We start from the raw sequence: 21,245 nt of genomic DNA, 5'->3' as shown, positions 1-21,245 counted from the left end.
GTTTAAATAGCGTAATTCTATCTAGTTATTGCGGGGGTGCTCCGGAATGTAACCCCCGCGCCCAAGGGGATCACTGTAGCCCGTTTTAAATCGCAACTTATTCTGGCCAAAAACCAAATTGGCCGCGGTTGCTTTGTTGTTGTCGTCTTCGTCGCCGTTTCCACGCTTGTCTGCGCGCGCTACCCCGAGTTGAGTCGGGCCGGCCTCGCACGAGAACCCCGTTTGTTTGTTGGTCGCGGGCGAGCCTCGCGCCATCCCGAACGGGCGTGGACCGACTCCGCTCAAAATTCCCAGCAAGACTCAAGTGCAGTCAGCCATTACGTAAGTAGCGGCCGCTGACACGTGAGATTACGCGGGGGGGGGGGGCGACCATCTTGAAATTCTTGAAAAGCTCTCATGTGTCGGAAAGATGCTTAAACATTTAGCGACGGGCTCATCTTTAGCTCCTCCGAGGTCCCGAAGCGTCAAAGTCCGGTCCACGAGGGCCCGTGTCCTTCCCGCATGTTTTCCCAGGTTCTCTGTGCACCGCGCTGGGTGTTGAAAAAGATCCCCATCCAAAGGTTTGCGGCTCCAGGCCTCGAGGGCCGGTATCCTGCACCTTTTCAGCTTTTCTCTCCCGAGCGCACCTGATTCACATGATTCGCTTGTTGGCAGCTTCTTATTAGCAAGTTCTGCAGTGGCCTGCATATATATATATATATATATATATATATATATATATATATATATATATATATATATATATATATATATATATACATACGGGGCAAATACAAGAGCAAGGCACGCCAGCAGCTGCTATGAATCCCAAAGGTGGGCTTGGCGCACACACGCCTCGAAAACGCGTCCAACTGGCGGAGTGTGGAATATGCACAGCTGGCAAAAGTATTCCCGTTTGCTTTACCCAAATATAAGGACAGGAAGGAAAAAAAAACCCTTCAAAAAGGTCCAAATAGAGTAGTGTAGTGCGATGGTAAGGTGGACACAAGGCTGTTGAAATGCCAGGAGATTTGTCAACCAGAAATCATTGTCTCATCCCTGGCAGGCATTAAAATCTCTTTTCAAATTTGACAAACCCCAGAAGTGCCTGGGCGTACCCCCATTTGCGAAGGCTTGTGCTGCAGATCAGTAAAAGCCTAGCAAAATATCCAAACTGGATCGCGATTTTTAGACACAAGGGCATCCCCTTTCTGCAATGACCTGATATACGCAAGCCCAGCTGCAATTATTTTTTCTTTTCAACATGATGCCTTTATGTATGGAAGTTGGACAAAGTCACACAGGAATCAAAAAACTCCAACTACAAAATTGGAGAAAAGACTGAAACTGAAGATACGCTGGAGGCGTTGGCCTTCAAATGCAGCCCACTTGTGTCCAATGTCCATGAGATCACCTACAGCCAAGACGCATACATTTTGACGGGCGCGGCGCCAGTTAATCCACGGACCGGAACCGGGCCGCGGAGCGGCGCTTGGGGACCTCGGAATTACAGGACATCAGTCACGGCGAACGGCAAGGCCTGGAAATGATTATCATGTCGTCGGCCTTCAAATAGAACCCGCGCCTTCTTATTTGGATGACACGGGAGATATGACCCCCCCCCCCCCCCAACTCCCCTCCCCCCCCCAAAAAAAGAATTTGAAGCCGTTTGGACGTTTGGCTCGCCGCGCCTGCTCCGGGGCCTGCGGCGGCTACAGCCGTTAGCGCTAGCAGATGAATTAGCGCTATCTTTTTTCAAATGCTAATCCCGGCTGCTCCTCGCCTCCACCCCGCGCTCCCAAAATAGCCTCTGGGGGCTTAAAGCAAAACAAAGATGGTGGCTGCCAGGCCGCGCACACACACACGCAGCGCTAATCCACTTCGTGCTGCTGACTTGTCTGCAAACCTGAGCATGCGCTTCAGAAGGTCCGTTCGGACCAAGGCGAGATTCTCCTTCGCGTTGGGGGTGTTGCACGGCAATTTTTTGGAGTCCTGCTCATTTGGAAATGCATTAAGGACAGGGGGAAAGAAGTATACAATACCACATCATATGTGAACTCACCATAAGGGAAGTTGTAGGCTCGTCACCTGTCCTTTCCACCTTCCCAAAGACGGCTGTCTCTTACTCATTTGACTTGTTTGTCAGTGAAATTTTGGCACTCAAGTGACCGGAAAGGGAATCCGGACAAGTTTCAAAATAAAAGCGTTTTTTCTTTTCAAAAAAAAAAATAAATAGCTTTCGTACTCGGAGCATACCTAAAAGGGAAATAGTTCTCTTCTGGCCTCTCGGTGTGTGTCAGAACACAAATTGACAGAAAGGAAACGGTCTTCAAGAGAAATCGAGAGGCTGAACCATACAAAAATGTAATGATAATGCATTGCAATGACGCTACGTGGTAATTGGATGAAAAGCGTGCTTACCTGGCCGTGTGGATAAACAAACGCGCGGCCCCTTTTACAAGGCGCTCAAGCACATCTAAATCAAATCCAAGCACCCCTAAACTTGAAGAAGCTATTTTTGTTTTTGCATTCCTATAAAATAAGCTTATTTTTTTTATCACGAAGAGTAACGCTAATGTTTGTCGATTCATCGTAATGTTAATGTACTTTTCTCAAAATGAATATCGAACTTGAAGTTTTAAAGTTATGTAAATACATAGCATGATTTTATTGGTCCGGCCCAGGAGTTTGACCCCCCTGCACTGACTACTTGGATGCCCGGAAGCAAAAATGCTTTCCTTTCCCCAAATGTGGGCATGCAATGTATTTGACCCCCCCCCCCCCCAAAAAAAAGTCCGCCGGAGAAGTGAAAAGTCATGAATTGTCAGCCACTCTTTAGGGCCGCTATCAAAACGTCCTGAAGAGTACGTTGCAATGGATAAGCCGTGAATGCCAGTGTGTGACAGCTTGCCCGGCTTTCAGTTAAATCCTCTTTATTAAGCCCCCCCCCCCCCCCCCCCCCCCCCCAGCGCCCGGACGCGATATTCCCCGTGAGCCGGCAGACATTGTGCGCTTCTCGGCGGGGATGCCGGCCCGGCGCGGCTTTTCTTACCGTTGTTAGTGGAAACGCGGCGGGAGGGAGAAGGGCCGAGAGGGGCGGGGCCGCGGCAGGTTGGGCCGGCCCCTCTCGGGCCTCTCTCCGCCTACAAAAAAAGACCCTTCGGAGCAGGTTTAGAAGGCAAAAGACACTCATTTGTTCCTACTCCATCTATTACTTTGGGGGTCGTCGACCTTTTTAGCCCACGTACTGGCCAAAAAAAAAAAAAAAGCTCTCCAAGCACAAAGCCCTGTGAGGTTTTTGCGAGGGTCCTTCCTTCCCGTAGAGCAGGGGCGTCGTTTTTACCGCGGCCCACAATGCAGCGCTGGTTTCCGTCGGGACTGGGAAGTCGCATCCATTTCAAGTGGCTAGTTTAGGAATCAAAAAATGATTTGCAAGTTTGCCGGATTCATTAATGAGGCGGACCTGTGCCGTAAAGCAAAGGTGTGGAACTCTAGTCCTGGAGGGCCGGTATCCCGCAAGCTCCCCCCCCCACACACACACACGCCTGATTGGAATGATTAGCATATTAGCAAGCGCCGCGGGAGCTTGAAAATGAGCCTCATCATTCGAATCAGGTGCGTTTTGAGAGAGAAGCTTGGAAAAGATGCAGGATACCGGCCCTCCGGGACCGGGGTTTTGATCTCCAGCATAGGTGTGGAACTCCAGTCCAAGTGGGCCGGCATCCTTCACGTTTTCCGCTTTCTCTCCCCTTGACACTTGAAACGAATGATTCGGATGTCAAGTACCGGCGGAATAACGCGGAGGAAAATGAGCCAAAACGGTCCAAACAGCGCAGGAGCTATCCCGCGCCGAGAGAAGCCACCACAAATCTTCTCCTAAAGGTGAACCGCTCAGACACGGCCGGCGCGTCACTCAGTTACGAGTCTTTTTTTTTTTTTTCCAGCCATAAAGGTGCTCGGCAGCAAAACGATTTCGGCGAGGGCGGCGCCGGACAAAGGTCGGCGCGTGACATAGCGGAAGGCGGCGACCTCGATGACGCCGACGGCGTCGGCAAAGTAATGAAAGTCATAAGTCAAGGCCCCCCGCGTCTTTTCTTTGTGGCGACTCGCCGCTTGGGTTGGGCGAGAGAGCGCGCATTCCAATGCGGGATGCGCTGCGGCCCTTTCATCCAGTAAGAAGCCTCGTGAGTCACAAAGCTTCCCGCCTATTGATTAGCTAATGCGGATCCCGCTTGCAGCCTCATTTTTCTCCTACTTTTTTTTTGCGCGATGACAACTGGCAAAGCGCAACGCGCCGCCCGTCCTTTGTCTGTTTTTCAACGTATGGCTTTGCAGCACGGACGGTCATTATGGTTCCAGTCGTCTTTGCACTGACTTCCATCATGTTTCCGCGAGGGAGGGAGGGAGGGAGGGAGGGAGGGAGGGAGGCGGACAAATCAGGCGTTTTCCCCGGCACGAAATGGCAGGGAACGTTTGAAAGCACGGCAACGGTTGCCGTATTGGGAACAAAACCCCCAAATATAAGACACGCGGTTTTCCCTCGAAATGATGGCCAAAAGGAGGGATGCACCCTGTAAAGCAGAGGTGCCCAAATAATGATGTTTTGAAACTGATTTAGCGGATCCTTCATCGGTTGATTGTTTTTGGCGCCGCCCCTGGCCGCTCTCGATACGACAGTTTGTAGTGTGGAAGGACGGCGCACATCCATCCAGTTGAGCCACCGAGCTCAGGTCCTTACGGCATTCTTTTCAAGAAAAGAAGCGAGTCCCGAGCCCAGGAAGATTCCTATCAGAGTGGCAAAGGATTTACCCTTTAATAAATACCCTTTATTTTACCCGTTTGACTCGTTTATTGCTCGCGCATACGCACAAATCCCAAACACAGATGCTGTGCGACTTTATGACTGCTCGGAGCAGATTCAGCATCGCTCTGGCCTTCGCTGACTGCTCACAACGTGGGAAATCGGAAACGCGCCTAACCCGCAACAAATATCCAACTTATGAGTAAGAACACAAGAACATACGAAGAGGTTTGCGAAAGATGATTTTTTTTTCTCTAGTTTTGACATTTCTTGAGGCCAGAATGAAGGGCGCGTTGTGCATACTGGTGCGTGTTGTGGCTCACTCCCTACAATCGCTGTTGGATTCGGTTCCGGCGGAAGATCGCTCCGTTTTTTGGAAGGACTTTCGAAGATGGACGAGGTCGCTTTTTGCCATTTCCTTTATGGTCACGGTTATTATGTGAGCACCTTCCGTGCGCACGTTGAAATCCAGCAAGAATATTGTGGATGAACTTTCCCTTTTCCGATCTGCGATGGAGTCTTTTCATCAAGGTAGAAGCCCCATAAGTCACCAAGCTCCCCGTGCATGTTCGGTATTGATTAGCTAATGTACATTGCGTACAGTGGGGAGGGGGTGGTGGGGGTTTTTTGGGAGGGGGGGGGGGGGGGGGGCGCTCCCGTTCCCTCCCCCTCATCCCCTCATCCCCCCCTCCCCTCCCCTCCTCCTCCGTCCGGGGTCGGCGTCAGCACATTGCAGCAAATGGTCACCTCGCATAGGACAAAGTGAGACGAGCGCCATCCGAGGGGGTGACGCACCGGCGGCGTCCCGCCCCTTCGGCCGCAGCTCCGCCAATCGCAAGCCGAGCGGCGCCCCCCCCCCCTCGACCGGCTCCCTCCTCCCAGCCCGGCGCGAGGCGGCGGAGGAGGGAGGGAAGGAGGGAGGGGGGGAAGGGGGGCGGGATGTTCGGCGAGCTCGCCGCGCCGCGCCGCCACTGTCGCTTCGCTCTCCGGCTCGGTGCGCCCCTCTCGCTCGGCCTCGCTCCTCGGTTCCCCGTGCGCGTCCGTGTCGGCGGCCGCTCCGCATCGCTCCGCTCGCCCCCACCCCCCACCTCCCCCCCACCCCTTCCTCTTCCCCCGCCATGGCTCTCAACATCCCCGGCGTGAGCGTGATGATGTTCTTCTACCTTCTGGTGCTGGCCATCGGCGTGTGGGCCTCGTTCAAGTCCAAGCGGGAGGCCAAGAAGGGCCGCGGGGACCAGACGGAGATGGCGCTGCTCGGCAACCGCGGCATCAACCTGGCCGTCGGCATCTTCACCATGACGGGCGAGTAGCCGCCTCCCTCCCTCCCTCCCTTCCTCCCTCCGCGCGAGCGAACGCGACCTCCGTTTCACCTCCTAGGCGCCACGTGATGCGATGCGATGCGATGCGATGCGATGCGATGCGATGCGAAACGATGCTCCGTTAGGGCGCCAGGTACGCGCGCGCGCGCCCGCCCGCCCGCGCGCCTCGGTGGAAAAATACCGCATGGCGAAGACCTTGAATGTGACGTTGCAGGCGTCTGGCGTTAGCCGCCCGTCCGCCGTCACGAGGCTTCCGTAGGCCGCGCGGGCGATGCTACATGAGATGCGCTCGTCAGACATGGTGCCCGGACCGCTAGCTGTGACGTAAGAGCGCTACATGACAAGCGCGTACGATAGCCGTTAGGGACGATGCCTTTCCCTCGGCCCAACGCCAAGCCCGGAATATAGTGGAAAAAAAAATCATTAGGCGATGAAAACACCAATCGCTGCTACAAAAGGGGTACAGTAGGAAGACGTCGACCTTATTTGACAAAGGTGTGGGACTCCGGTCCTGGAGGGCCGGCATGCTTGCCCCCCCCCCCCCCCCCCTTGCTTCTCTCCCCAACACGCCCGATTCCAATGATTAGCTTATTGGCGGGAGCTTGAAAATGATCCCCGTCATTTGAATCGGGTGCGTTTGAGAGACGAGGTTGGAAAAGGATACCGGCCCTCCAGGACAGGACTTTGACACTTGTGTTACAGGACCTCATGTAGGACGTCCCGACAAAAGACGCCTAAACCGCGATGGCCCTCTTCCTGGTTCAATAAAGGTTGAGAAAAATGTCCATCCTCGCAACTGGACGAAAACAAAAATTGTAGACCGAAATAGCCCACAGGAGTACGCCTCGCGAATCTGCTTTTTTTTACACGTCTTGGCCTGTTATTTATATCGTGTTGCCGCACTGTAGTTGCAGTTTTTGTCAGAGAGCCGCTATGACTGCAAAGTCAAATTTGAAGCATGATCCTCACACGTTTACACATTTGAAAATCAAAGGTTGCTAAAGCTGCTCAACGGTCATTGATAACAAAAAAAATTGCAAACCTTGACGACGGCTCGCAAAATTTGCCTTTAAGCCAGAAGTCGTCATTAAGATTTAAGAGTTTTATCGTCATACGCATAGTAACACTGCACAGTAAAATTTTTATTGCGTTCACTTCCACACAACAGACATAATAATAAAGTAGGCAATCAAAACGTAATACGAGCCGTTATAATGAAGCATTCAAATAAGAATAGACTCACAGTCTGAACATGTTATGAGGGATGGACCGGAAGAAACTGCAGTGGTACCGCTACTTACCAAATTTATTCGTTCCGGAAGTCGGCATGAATTTTTCGTAAGTAGAGCCACTTTTTACGTGTCAATAGCCTAATCCATTCCAAGCCCCCCAAAATGTTCCTAAACCCTTGCGTGAAAAATATTGATATCTTATAAAAATACATATTGGAATTACATTAGTTCATAATCGTGGAATTTAAAATATATCATGTCAAAAATAAAAAAAAATAAAAAAATAAAAAATCATATTTACTGTAGCAGTTGTAGTTCACTTGTTTGCCTTGAGATGGTGGCGGTGTGTTGGTGATGAGTGCAGAATGAGGCACCTTTCTAAGACGTTTCATTTGTAACTTTTTTTTTTACGTCTCCAGTGATCCAGGAATCATTTACAAGTTCCCAGGAGCAGTGATGGTTTTTTTGCATTACTTTGAGAATTTCAGTTTACTTAGGTTTAGTTTGGGGTCATGCAAAGTGCTTCCTGTGCGATGTCATTGTTAAGATGCAAAGGCAAGTTTTGACACACGCTTGTGATGTTTATGTGAGCCGTATCCTTACTGAAAATAATTACCGTAATGGGACGAGCTAGAGGAGGGGGGGGGGCCCGGCGGTCGTTGGCATCAAGTCCCTGTCGCAGCTAACGGCAGCTCGCGTTAGCTGAGGTTGTTGTGGCACTAGTTTCAATAAAAGAAGCGAGCGGACCGCACCGACGTCCTCTTTTGTCACGAGGATCGCGTCAAACTTATGATGTCTCCGGCTGAGTCGATTAAGAATGCAGAAGTCCCCAAGCGCCGATCCGCGGCCCGGTACTGCTCCGTGGATCAAACGCCGCTGGGCCGCGCCTTAAATCATGATGTTTTGCAACTGATTTTGTTCATCCTTTAACAGTTGATTCTTTAGTGCTTTGTTGGGCTTGATCTTTGTGTTTTGGCACCGCTCTCCATATTCCATGTTGTAGCGGGGACAGACAGTTGAGAGCAGTCGCTGTCGCCACCCCTGACCGGTTTCTTAGTCGCGGTCTTTCGGCGGATACGCGCCATTATAAACTTGGTGAAACGCGGACGCCGCGCAACTTTTATTGTCAAACGAACTCCAGCCGCGTCGCAAAGAAAAGGAAAAACAACCGCTTGGAGCGCATTCAACGCGACGGTGGCGAGGCGTTTACTGACAGCTCGCAACGTGGGAGATCTGAAAAAGGCCTGAAATCTGGACATTAACACAAGAAAGCATGAAGACTTTTGCAAAGGATGATTTAGTTTTGTTCTGGTTTGGACATTGTTGCCCAAATGTTGAAGAATTTGAGGCCAAAATGAAGGGTGTGGCTTAGACGCAGGTGCGTCCTATGTTTGGGGGATTACTTTCTGTCCAGGAGTAGAAAATGCCGCTTTCAAAGGTGTATTCTTGCATTACGGACGGGAGCTCTTTCGCTTCGGAGCAAAAGTCCCCAGCCGTCCGCTCAAACGGAACAAACAAAGCAAAAGGCCCAAGTTGAATCGGGGGCACTTCACGCGCCGTCTCATCTTTCCCCCCCGACTTGGAATAAAGCGATTAGTCGCTTGTGGAAAGGGCCGCTTCCCCTCTGACAACTCTTGGGCAATCACATGATCTCAAGTGCGTGTTTTGACTTCCCCTTTCGAAAAGCTTTTTTCCCCGTTCCATGCGGACGTCACAATAACGGTGGAAAAGGGTTTTGAAAGGCTTCATCTTAGTCACAGCGCGTTACGCAAGGAAGGCGTCTCAACAGGGGCGGGGAGACATTTTTTCAGATCCGCTCTATGTACGGACCGCGCATTGCGGCCGACCGCTCTTTTTCCAGACTCCGCTGTTGAGTAGTCGCCAGTGCTTTTCATATGTAACATTTCCAAAGAAAAATGGACGACTGCCCAAATACTGTATAAAACTAGATAGAAATATAAAAGTGGCTGTCGCTTACAGTCGTACTGGGCCCGCTGAAAAATACCTCCCCAAATATAAGACGCTCGAGCGACTAGGCCGCACCCGCCATTTTGGGCTCCATTCCGGTGTTTTCCACGGCACCGTGTTCAAGACGCACCCACACCGGGGCGACAGTGTCAAAACTACAGCAAAACAGAAGAAAGAAATCTCTCCTCGCCGGTCTAATGTCGGTTGTTTTGCCTCTGTCGTGACGCAGCTCGACTTTGTTTTGCAAGAAATATCCAAAGTTGCACGGCAGCCGTTTTTCACCAAGTTTATGATTGCGTGCGTTTATGCCAAAAGACTGCAATGAACAAACCAGTTAAATGGAATACTTTTCCGAGTTCTCTAACGGGTGCACTCAGCTCCGTACCTTGCCGCTCTTAACGGAATCAGATGGAGACATCGTCACCTCTCGGTAATCTTCCTGCGCGTAAACAAGAATGGACTCGGACGTTGGTTGGGTCCGCGCGCTTCTTTTATTGAAAATAATGCTGTAACAGCCACCGCTAACACGAGTTGCTGTTAGCCGCAACTGGCACTAGCTGCTAACAGCCAACCGACGTCCACCGCTAAGTAAGAATACGCCGGATCGATTTTCCTCGAATGGTGTGGAATTATAAAAATTTTAAAAATGCAATCGGTCCAATGTTTTAATAACCATTGAGAGGACACACCCATACTTTTGGTCTTCATTTTGAGGGAAAAAAGTGCGTCTTGTATTTGGAGAATGGTGGTAGAAGACAGTTTCCTGTCGGGCGGAGGCGGCGCCGAAAAAACAAAGATGGAGCCAAGCAAAGAACAAATGAATGAAGCGCTAAAGGAGAAGGCAAATCGGTTCCAAAACTTTCGATGCCCCTGCATTTGGGGACCTCTGCTTCGGACGGCGGCAAAGGATCGGGCCCCCGCGACGCCAAGCCGGAGGGCTTCGCTTCCCTGAAATATGTATGCTTATTGCAAAGGAAGGATTCCTTTTTCACCAAAGACGCTGGAGCGGTGACGCCAAAGTTAACGGGGGTCGGGCCTCGGGAATGCCTCGTTAGTTTCATCTTGCTAAATTGCAGCCGATCCTAAAATTAGCGCGACACGTTGACGCAGCGGCGCGTCGGCGGAAGGCCGGCTCCGCTTTCTTCGGACGGGCTCCCGGGAACGCGGCGCCCCACCGTTAAAAGGAATTACGCCCCAAATGTTCAATCCGTGCGTGCGCGCCATGAGATGAGATGAGATGGCGCACAGTGGTACTTCCGCTTGGAAAAATCATCCGTTCTCATCCGTTCCGAGCCCCCCCAAATGCTCCTCACCCCTTTAAAGGGAGCATGTGTCATTTTTGCTTTAGGGGCGTTGCCGTAAATGCGGCGATTCGCGCTCCTCCTCTAGAACACAACCCTAACCCCCATGTGATATCATTTCATCATAACTGAGCCCACACTTACAGTTCAAAGGTACCGGCGCTTGTTGAGGACACGTTTATTCGCAAGTTTTCATGTTAATCACGTGTTCATTCGGAACGGAAACAGTCTAAAGCGCACATATTATCGCTTTGAACGAACATTATGAAAAACGCGTCCGAAACGCTAACAGATAGGTTTGAGAACGACACCAGTTAATGTGATACGTTGTGTCTGCAGCCACGTGGGTCGGCGGCGGCTTCATCGTGGGCACGGCGGAGGCCGTCTACAACCCGTCCATGGGACTCATCTGGGCCGTCATGCCCGTCACGGCCACCATGTGCTTCATCTTCGGTGAGCCCGCCGCCCGACGCTCCTTCTTAGGGCAGGCCTTCGCGCCTCGCCGCCCGGCGCCCGGACGCGGGGCGGGCGCCACAAATGCCGCAAACGTCCAAACAAGGAGAGCCCGTCGACGGTGGGATTTGTGTCCGTAAGAGCACTTAAGCCTGGCGGGTGCTGGAGTCCAAATAGGGTTTAGAAGGTCCCGGGCTCTAACCCCTCCTAGGTTCAGAAGAATCCAAAGTGGGCCAACAAAGAAGTAGCATGTGATCACAACAATCGCAACGCTTGAGAAGCCCCCCCCCCCCCCCAAAAAAAAAAACAACAACTCATTTTTAGATATTTTTGATGCGTAACATCAAAGGAAAAGCATACAAAAACAGTAGGACGCCAAAATATTGCACAGATTGGCAAAACATGTCCACTTTCAAGATGGCGTCTCTTCCAAACGCTTACAAACGGGAGGTCAAGCGCTACACCTTCTAGATCGGGCTCATTTGCTGCCATTAAAAATTGGAAATATTGTCCATTTTGAACAAATTGAAAACCCAATGTTTTATCGTGCGTTTCCCTCGATTTTGCACGAATCCGTTCAAGAGCAACTCACGAACAGGGCACAAGCCTTTCAACGACTTCATCGAGCGGCTTAGCCTGGACTCCCATAATGCAAAAGACATAATACTCTAATAATGATTTCAATTTTAAAAACATCCCGCACGGTTACTTTTGCTCTTATTTCGTACAAAAATTCCTAAAAAACAAAACAAAAACAAAAAAAATGTATGGCTTAGCCTGACTCGTAGTTGTCGCTATGCATTGTGGGATTTGAAGTCGACAAAAAAGGCTTCGATCCGCAAACTAAATGCTGCAGGCGGGAAAGCTTTTATTTTGCTGCAGGGAAGCGTTTGATGTCACGCATCACCACAAGGGAAATAAATATGTAAGGGAGCGTATGTGTGGATAGGGGCTGATGCCGGTGGACACTTTGAGAGGTTGAAAGTCAAAATATATACAGTATTTGACCACGTTGCGAGCCTTTCAAAGTCAGCTCAAGTCGGGCGACGATAAAAGCCAGGCTGGTGAAAAAATCCCCGGACAGCCAGGGGTCAAAATGGGGCATTTGGCATGTGACGGAAGAACTGCCAACACGTACTTAGCGAGCACAAACGCTTTGACTTTGGCAGACGTTTTACGAGGTCAAGAAAAGGACTCCGCAATAATAAGAATGCAAAATGTTCTTTTGGGTCCAGAACGATGCCAGTGATCGAGACAATAACATTTGGAGAAGATACTGTCGACGAGGCTGAGCGGGGCACAAGTCGTGTGAGGCGACCTTGGAGCGCTCCGCCGATAGCCCCCAAGGTCGCGGTGGACAGCTCTTAAAGCGACAGCGCTGGGGGGAGACCCACTTTGGATTTGGGGGAACGAGAAAAGTTGATCAACACGCGACTGAGCACGGAGCAAGGGAAAACGAGAGCCATTCCTTTGGATCCTTTTTGGCTCTTGCGAATCCCAGCTATGAAACTGCTAACACTGGGGGGGGGGGGGGGCATGTTTTCCGGTTTTCACTCCCCAACACAACCGATTCGAACAATTAGCTTATTAGCGGGCACTACAGGAGCTTGAAAATGATTCTAATCATTTGACTCGGGTATGCTTAGAAAACATGCAGGATGCCGGCCCTCAAAGACAAAAGGACGTCAAAAATCTATTTGTGGTGGGTCGGCCGTGCATAGGTGAACCTGTTAGGCGAGCCGTTTGCCGCTCGCTCGCTCGCTCGCTCGCTCGCCCAGACAGACGACAGGTTGCGTAAGGTCACGTACTGTACGTGCAGATTAGCGGGCATTCCTCCGTCACATGAAAGTCACATGATTGATCCTCTTACGCTCGATCGACCCGTCTGTGATTGTGCACGCGCGCGCGCGCGCGCGCGATCGTACGGCATATTACGTAACGGCTCGCTTTCCTGCGGGCCACCTGCTAGTGACGGCAGCGCCTCGAGATACGAGTGGCTGGCCCGACGCGCAAGCTTTTTGAGATACGGGCCATCACGAGCCGCCGCCGACAGGCAGAGTTTCAAATTAGCTTTTGAAGTCCAAGCTAGCTCCACGCTAACACATAACGGAAATGCCATAAACGGTTTAACGATTGGAAACGGTTTTGAGTTCAAGTTACGGTTTCGAAGTAGGTTTTAAAGCCTCCGCTAGGTTCGCGCTAACATCGGGGAAAAGGCCATAGACAGGCCGATGAACGCTTTCGAGACAAGACGGCAACGATTTGAAGCGCAAACGTTGGATCGCGCGGGTTTCTTTTATCTTCCCAATCAAGACTTACCCACGCCGTCTGGTTTTGCGTCTTTTAAGGCGGCCTGTTCTTCGCCGAGCCCATGCGCAACAGCAAGTACGTGACCATGATGGACCCCTTCCACATCAAGTACGGCAAAGTGGCCACGGCCGCCCTCTCCCTGGCCGCGCTCATCTCCGAGATCATGTGGGTGACGGGCACGCTCATAGGATTAGGTGAGTACCGTTTGAAAATAGAACCGACAAACTAACAGAGCGAGCCAGCATGTTAACAATCGTAAGCTAACACTTCAGTCACAAGCTTAAATGCGAATAGGTAACGGCTTCACTCAGACCCGATGATGATGATGATTGCGTTTTTATTCACAGTAGATGACTCAGTTGTGAAAGCGTAAGGAGATAACACAAAACAGGAGTCCCGCTCGTCTGACAAACAGAAGACCGAGTTAGCATGCTAACATGCCTAAACGCTAACTTGAGTACCATTACGCAACTTGAAGCTAGCTGATACTTATCTTAAATGTCTTTGTTTTTTTTCTCCCCCCTCAAAAAATACAAAAACAATCTGAATTATTCTTGAAATCATCGAATAGGTGACTTGTAGATTTTACAGCGGTGGACTGGCCACCCCTTTTTGGCAGCCACGCAACGCTTATGAGCAACCTGGTTGCGAAGTGATCGTCGAAAGTGTTTGGGAACAAAATGATGGGTGTTTGAAAACGCTTGACCCGGGGCTGTTATTGTAGCCCCTGAGTGAGAGAGGGACCCCTAGTGGCACAGCGGAGGAAGACATGGGATCTGTGTTATTGCGGCGCTACCCGAGTGCGTCGCTGAGAGACCTTGTTTTGCTTGCTGTTTTCTCACCGTTGGTTTTTGAGTAAAGCGAGAACGCCGCCCGCCGATACCGCCCGCCCCTTGGCCGCTCTTGTTTTTTCGACCCGCTGGCCTCCGTGCGGCAGGTTGTGTAAAGGAATCACATGAATTGTGAATGTGCTTTAAAAAAGAAAAAAGGTTGAGAGCAAAAGTTCCTATCTGCGGTGCAGATTTTGACAAGGAGGGCGCCACCCAGTGCCGCGGATGCGCAAATACACTTCCCGCGGCAAAAGCCGAGCCTGTTCTCCGGGGTTAGGAGTTAAAACAAAGGTCAAGCCGTACAAAGCACAGATATCGGTTCCAAGACATCAATATTTCGGGTGCGGCCCATGCGGCCCGGTACCGGCCGATCCATGTACCGGTACCGGACCGCGGACCGGCCCTTCGGGACCCATGTATAGAAAAAGCCCTTTCACCGTGGCAATGTGCGTGCGTGTGGTGTGCGAGCAACAGGCGTGACCATGAGCGTGATCCTGGACCTGTCGTACACGGTGAGCATCTGGATCTCGGCCGCCGTGGCCATCACTTACACGTTGCTGGGCGGCCTCTACTCGGTGGCCTACACGGACATCATCCAGCTGGTGCTCATCTTCATCAGCCTGGTGAGCGCTTCCGTTCTTCGCGGCTCTCCTCCATGTTGTTTTGGAGGTGCGGCGCGCGAGGCGAGCTCAGGGGGCCGTCTTGGCAAGCGCCCGGCCCCAGAGTCACTCGACCCAATAGTTGTCAAAGCCAAAGGGCGCCGAGGGCTATTGTTGTTCTCGCGTCGGTGTCTCGCGCCCTCGGCATTCTTGGAACACTTACGACCCATCCGCGTTACGGCGAAGCTTGGCCTTGCCGACGCGCGAGCGAACCCGCATAGTCCCCCCCCCCCCTCGATGTGCGTGACAAACCCCGTCAAATAGAAAGACATCTTTGTTGTTGTCGCTGCGCAGTGGATGTGCGTCCCCTTCGCGCTGATGAGCCCGGCCGTGACCGACATCACCCAGACGGCGTACAACTACACTTTCCAGCCACCCTGGGTGGGCACGCTGGAGGAGGACCGAGTGTGGCGCTGGATCGATAACTTCTTAATCCTGGTGAGGAAGCCCACCGAACGAAGGCCTTGGATGGAGTTGGCTTTGGATTTGAGTTTGGCTTGAGCTCATTTGTACGAACAGTACACCGCAGCACGCGCCGCTGGTCTGATAGTATGCGGATGGGCGAGGCTTTGCTCCGAGTCGAAGCAAAACTGGGGCTTGATTTTGCGTCCTCCCCTCCAGGGTTTGGGTAACCTGGGCCTTCAGAATTTCCACCAGAGGACTTTGTCGGCCGCTTCGTCCACCACGGCCAAGATCACCTGTTTTGCCGCCGCCTTCATCGTGCCCACGCTGGGAATTCCTCCCATCCTGCTGGGCGCCGCGGCCGCCTCTACAGGTAAGGATGTTCTCCCAGGCGCGCAAGTCCATTTGAGTGGATTCGAGTCGAAGCCGGAGCCCCGGCAAACCTTTCTTTGACGATAAGGTTTGATTTCTTCAGACAACAACCCTTTGTAAATCTTGTCGGGTCGCAGACTGGAACATGACGTCTTACGGTTCTCCGTCACCGTTCGAACGAGGTCAGACGGGCCTGGTGCTCCCCATCGTGCTGCAGCACCTCACCCCTCAGTACATCTCCATCGTGGGCATCGGAGCCGTGGCGGCCGCCGTCATGTCGTCCACCGACTCGGCCCTGCTTTCCGCCGCATCCATCTTCACCTCCAACATCTACAAGAACATCCTCAGGACTCAGGTGAGAGGCAACTTCTGCACTAGCGGCGGCCTTTGTAGAACAGGGGCGTCAAAGCCGTTTTCGCGCACGGAAGAAAATCTGGTCTCACGCGGGCCGGACCGGTAAAATCACGGCGGGTAACTTCGAACCCACCCGTGGCGATTATACGTACGGTAGGTCTTTCTGGTCCCGGATCCCAGGGAATAGCGGCGTGTTCTTTTGGCAGTATCGGCGTACTTTTCTAGTCCTTGTGGAAATCGTCCTCAGCCCCTATCCTTTAGCCCGTATGGCGATGGGCCGAAAACGGAAAACGCGGCGCGGTTTGCGGGAACGGCGGCGGCAGTGACGCGGCGCGCGCGGGCTGCCCTCAGGCTTCGGAGCAGGAGCTGCAGTGGGTGATCCGGGCCTCGGTGGTGGTGGTGGGCCTGGCGGGGACCTCGCTGACCTTCCTGGACAACAGCGTTCTGATGATCTGGATGCTGCGCTCGGACCTGACCTACACGCTGATGCTGCCGCAGCTGGTGTGCGTGCTGTTCTTCGCCGTGTCCAACGGCTACGGCGCCGTCCTGGGCTGCCTGAGCGGGATGCTCCTGCGGGTGCTGTGCGGCGAGCCCGTGCTGGGCATCCCGGCGGCGCTGCGCTTCCCCGGCGGCGCGCTGCTGGACGGCGTCTACGTGCAGAGCTGGCCCATCCGCACCATCTGCATGCTGGCCACCGTGGCCTCCATCCTGTCCTTCTCCTTCCTGGCCTCGCTGCTTTTCCACAAGGGCGTCATCCCCCGCCGGTGGGACTTTTTCCAAGTGCTGACGCGGGACTCGGCCGAGACGCCCGACGGCTCCGCCTACGACGTCAAGGACGACGACGTCAAGGAGCGCGGCGAGGGCAACGAAGTCTGCGAACCCATGCTGGAATCAACTTTTTAGAATGGCCCGCCGCGTAGGAACAAAACGTATGCAAGTTCGCTAGTACGCTACGGTGATCCCCCGCTGAGTCGCGGGCCCTATCCTTGCCGCCGCCGAACATTTCATCGGCCCGGGGACCCGCGCAGACCCCGCTCTTGGTCTTTTTCCTGCCTTCCGCAATGTTGATTAGCCCCGAACGTCAAATTTGAGATGAAACGCTCTCTGTCTGGCCCGATCGCGGCCAAAGCGCCCCCTACTGACCGAGAGAGCCCAATCTTTTCAGTTGGTTCGATCAGGTCGACTGTTAATGCGCTGCTTCTCAATCACAGTTTACCAAGCCCCCCAGGAAAGAGAAAACTTTTCGCACCCCCCACTCGAGAGCTGACTAGAAATAAGATTATTATCGATCCGAATTGTATGATTATACCTAAACGAAAAAAACAACAACGGTTGATTAGATTTTACAGCGTTTATACAGGTTACAGCTGAGTCTAAAGCAGAAAAAAAGTGCATCAAATTATATTATAAGCTTGCTGTAATACAACCACGAAACCAAAAAAAAAAAAACACGTGTTGGGATTGTTGTTTTTTTTCTGATACACCAAATGTATTCTTCCTTCTAAGCGCTGCAGGCACACTTGAAAGTACATTTGGAACGTACTCGTGTATGAAGTGATGAAGCTCTGTTGCCAAAGAGCACGCAAGCCAAGTCCCGCTGCTTCCTTGACAATCTTTTTATGATTCCGTGAAAGCGGTTCAATCAAAATTTATCGATGAAATTCGTTCCCATTTTGACCAGGGATTTTGTGGCAATTTGTCATGTTTCTGAAAGTGTAAAAAGAAAAAAAAATCTCGTATAGTGACCGCGAATATGCGGGGGATTACTGTAGTTTTTTTTTTGTTTTTTTTTAAATGCGTGTACACTTGAAGCGTGTACACGGGAAAAACGACAGCTATGCTCTCCGTTTTGAGAGCTCAGCATCCTCTCTGCAATTTTATGCAGCAATGACACTTCCAGGCACGGACGGAAGGGGGGCCAGCGTTGCCAAAAAAGGACGTGAATGTGTTAAGCGTCAAGTGACTTTGCCACCAGCCGATTGTGAAACATTTGCCAGTAAAAACAAAGTGTTGCATATGTCGTGTTTTTTTTTTAATGGTATTTTAGCTTCTTAGACGAGTAGGTGATTGTCAACAGCTGATTGTATCGTGACGGCGTGAGAAAGAAGGGCTCTCCAGCACGAGCACTTAATTGTACTAAAAGAGAAAAATGAACAAATCTGCCTGCCTATGCAAACCAGTGTGAATGATTTGACATTAAACCCTTTGTTAGCCCCCTTTGACTCGGCGTGTCATTGGCGACGATGTCGCTTGGAAACCGCACTCGACCTTGGCTCAAAATACACCTTTTCATTTGCCTAACCTCGGATCGTAACGCCATTGCGGTCGACGCTCGGCGTCGAGCCACAAACGGTAGCAAATGAGCGGGCGCGTCGGGGCTTCCTTCGAGGTTGCAAACGTTCGCGACACTTGCCGCGGTTATTCTTGGCGCGATGATGCCCAAATTTCCTTGCCAGTGTCTGTCCAACGTGCTCAGCGTTTGTGACCTTGAACATATACATACATAAACACATATATATATATATATATATATATATATATATATAATATATATATATATATATATATATATATATATATATATATATATATATATATATATATATATATATACACACACAGTATATAGGGTTTTTTTCCGTTTTCAGAGGCAAGCCTGGTTTTGTGAAAATGCATATATATATATTTATAAATAAAAGGACATACTTTCCAAGCTGTTGTCATGGTGTGAAACAGCTGCATCATTCCATGGCGTCTTTGATGAAGGCCGCAAAAGAAGCTGTCGCGGGGGGGCACGCGGCAACACCTCGCTCCCGCCCGTTGTGCGGGTGACGGTGCAGGGGGCGTGCGGCGCCACGGCGCGCACGCTTCTCGGAGAAGCCATGCGAAGCCCCGGCGGGGCCAACGATCCCAGCGGACGTCGGCGCTCAAGATAAACCGAGGCCCGTTGCTATTTTAAGCGCCGCTCACATGCCTCGCTCTTGACGTTTCGGGGCGCCCGCCCGACGCGCTGTGCATGCGGGGCCTCGCTTTGATGCGTCCCTTAATGAGGGCGCAAATGAGGCCGGCGCCGGCGCGGATGAGATTCGTGTCCCAGATGCTCTGCGAAGGCCGCTTTTGCTTTTGCTACATGTTGATATTTTGCTCCTTTTCTTACCCAGAAGCTTCCGAAAGGGAATTCGTTCAAACGAATGTGGGGGTGATGATTTTTGAATCATTAAAGCTTAAAGAACCCACGTAAGGGCTCCGGTTACGACAAATGTCTATGTCTTTTAGAGGTCCGCAAGGCGGCGAAAAAAAACACGTACGCGCTCACGGCGCTTTGACGTGATGAACCGAGCCGTTTCACAACCGAATTACGATGCGAAGCTCCATCGAGTAAGATGGCTGTCGAAAAGACGCACGCGCGTTTAACATCTGCCGTACGTGTTCGACACAAAGTTGCGTCGAGTTTGCATCGCTTTCCTATGAGTGCCACTCGAAATTGTGTTGCCCTTTTTCTTGTTTGCTCCTCTTTTTGCGTGCGTCTTTTTTGTTTGCATCTTTTTTCTAACGTGCGTCTTTTTTCTTGTTTGCTTCTTTCTTTCGTGCTTCTTTTTAATGCTTTTTTTTTTGCTTTTTTTTTCTTGCTCGCTTATTGCTTTTATGATGGCGGACACTAGGACCATGTCTCTCACCCAGTAGGCATGTTGCTAGTGTCCGCCACAGTGTGCTTCTTTTTTCTTGTATGCACCTCCCCTGTAAGGTGTTTTTATTTTTTGTTTGCGGTGAGCCTTTTTCGGTTGCTTGGTTATTTGTTTGCACTTCAGGCCCGAATCATTTGATTTCTGATGGCTGGCGCCATGTACTGTATATGCATTGGCCCTGTGCCTCTAGCCCGGAAGATATGCGGATATGCGGAAGCAAGTGGTTCGATGGACGGTTGACGTATTATCACACTTCAAAGGTCGTATTTGAAAAAATGAGTTGACGTTGTTTTTCAACATGTAATTTTTCATGGTAAAACTCCGACTCTGGGCTCTTCGTATTCGTTTGTTTTCTTGACGCGATCCTTTTTAGTGGGTGAATCCTCTGACGCGTAATGAGGTAAAAGCACCACAAGATGGCGCCCTATGGCAGAATGACATTTTGCCGAGTGTTCGGCAGACACCCGGTTCGGTACTGTACACGCTTGGCTCAAATGTGCCCGCAATGTGCGCTTCGACAGACCTCCGTTTGATTCTTATATATAATTTGATACTAAGCTTTCTTGAGTGCATCGAATGGCGCTTTATAAAGTTGTGATAAATGCAATCATAATGGTGTTTTATCATTATTGCGCTTTGGCATTTGAGATCGGTTTAATATGTTGGTTTCTAATGTTACGTAGATGCAAGTTCGCAGAGGCGCTGTATAATAATAATTTTGTAATAACACATGAATCGTTTTCTTGTTTGTTTTTGTTTTTTTGACATCGCAAGCTGAATTGCAAAAGCAGAATGTTGTGCGTCGGGCTGGGCGTCCAGCAAGTTCAAGTGCAACGACAGCGCGACCCGGTAACCATGGAAACCCTCCTCAATGCTGGATGAAGTCATCTCATCTCATCTCATCTCATCTCATCTTCATCTTCCAGACGGTTCCTCTGCTTTCAGCTCAAATTGAATCTCGGAGGAGGACTTAAAAGGTTTCTTGCTTGTCTGCGTCCTGATGGATGAAGCTGTGCGCGGCACTTATTTAATCACGGGCCATTAAGCGCCCTACGCCTCCGTGACCCCGAGTTCTGTCCACCGCGATTCAACGGGGATCGATAGTGGCGCAGCTTTTAAAAGGGCCCGATGTTTCTCCGTCGTCTTAGCAACATGCGTTGAAGGGGGGTCCCCAAACGTTTTTTTTTTTTGTTTTTTTTATAACCCGAGAGCCACATTAGTCTTCTCTTCTCAGATGGGGGGCCAGGTCAGTTTGGAACAAAAAGTAGGACGAGCGCAGAGATGTTTCAACGTGAACGATTTTATTATTATATTACACACGTTTTATTATATCATCTGGGATCGTGACGATAAAAAATGAAAATAAATAATAATAATGCTTCACAAAACCAAATATTAATACTCTTAAAAATGAATAGAAATAACAATATTAAGGCCAAACATAACCAAATATTAATACTGCTTTCGATTGACTTTCTTGTCATTTTTGAGGTTGGAGCAGGTAGTTACATCTATTGTGTTTGTTTGCAAACGTAAATCTAAAACATCTCTTGCTCTACTGTATTCCCAGTGTGAAAGT

The 21,245-nt window shown here is 50.8% G+C and overlaps 1 protein-coding gene across 3 annotated transcripts; it reads left to right on the top strand.

Annotated features, from left to right (window-relative positions):
• The first annotated feature begins 5,696 nt into the window (after window positions 1-5,696).
• On the top strand, window positions 5,697-18,202 carry LOC148419726 (high-affinity choline transporter 1-like). 3 transcript variants are annotated; one of them, XM_088420744.1, is made up of 9 exons: window positions 6,094-6,232; window positions 6,314-6,423; window positions 10,940-11,053; window positions 13,402-13,557; window positions 14,668-14,816; window positions 15,147-15,290; window positions 15,474-15,627; window positions 15,764-15,981; window positions 16,332-18,202. In XM_088420744.1, the coding sequence occupies exons 3-9, from the start codon at window positions 10,999-11,001 to the stop codon at window positions 16,881-16,883; spliced, it is 1,428 nt and encodes a 475-aa protein (XP_088276870.1). In that variant the 5' UTR covers window positions 6,094-6,232; window positions 6,314-6,423; window positions 10,940-10,998; the 3' UTR covers window positions 16,884-18,202. The 3 variants fall into 3 exon arrangements, with proteins under 3 accessions (XP_088276868.1, XP_088276870.1, XP_088276869.1); XM_088420742.1 differs by lacking the exons at window positions 6,094-6,232; window positions 6,314-6,423 and adding an exon at window positions 5,697-6,082; XM_088420743.1 differs by lacking the exon at window positions 6,314-6,423 and having other exon boundaries at window positions 6,203-6,232.
• The last annotated feature ends 3,043 nt before the right edge of the window (window positions 18,203-21,245 follow it).

Source organism: Hippichthys cyanospilos, chromosome 8 (assembly GCF_059441005.1).
Source record: "Hippichthys cyanospilos isolate Australia breed blue-spotted pipefish chromosome 8, RoL_Hcya_1.0, whole genome shotgun sequence".
In the NCBI taxonomy this organism is placed as follows: Eukaryota; Metazoa; Chordata; class Actinopteri; order Syngnathiformes; family Syngnathidae; genus Hippichthys; species Hippichthys cyanospilos.
Note: the sequence above shows the minus strand (reverse complement) of the source record. Positions and strands in the feature narration are given on the sequence as shown.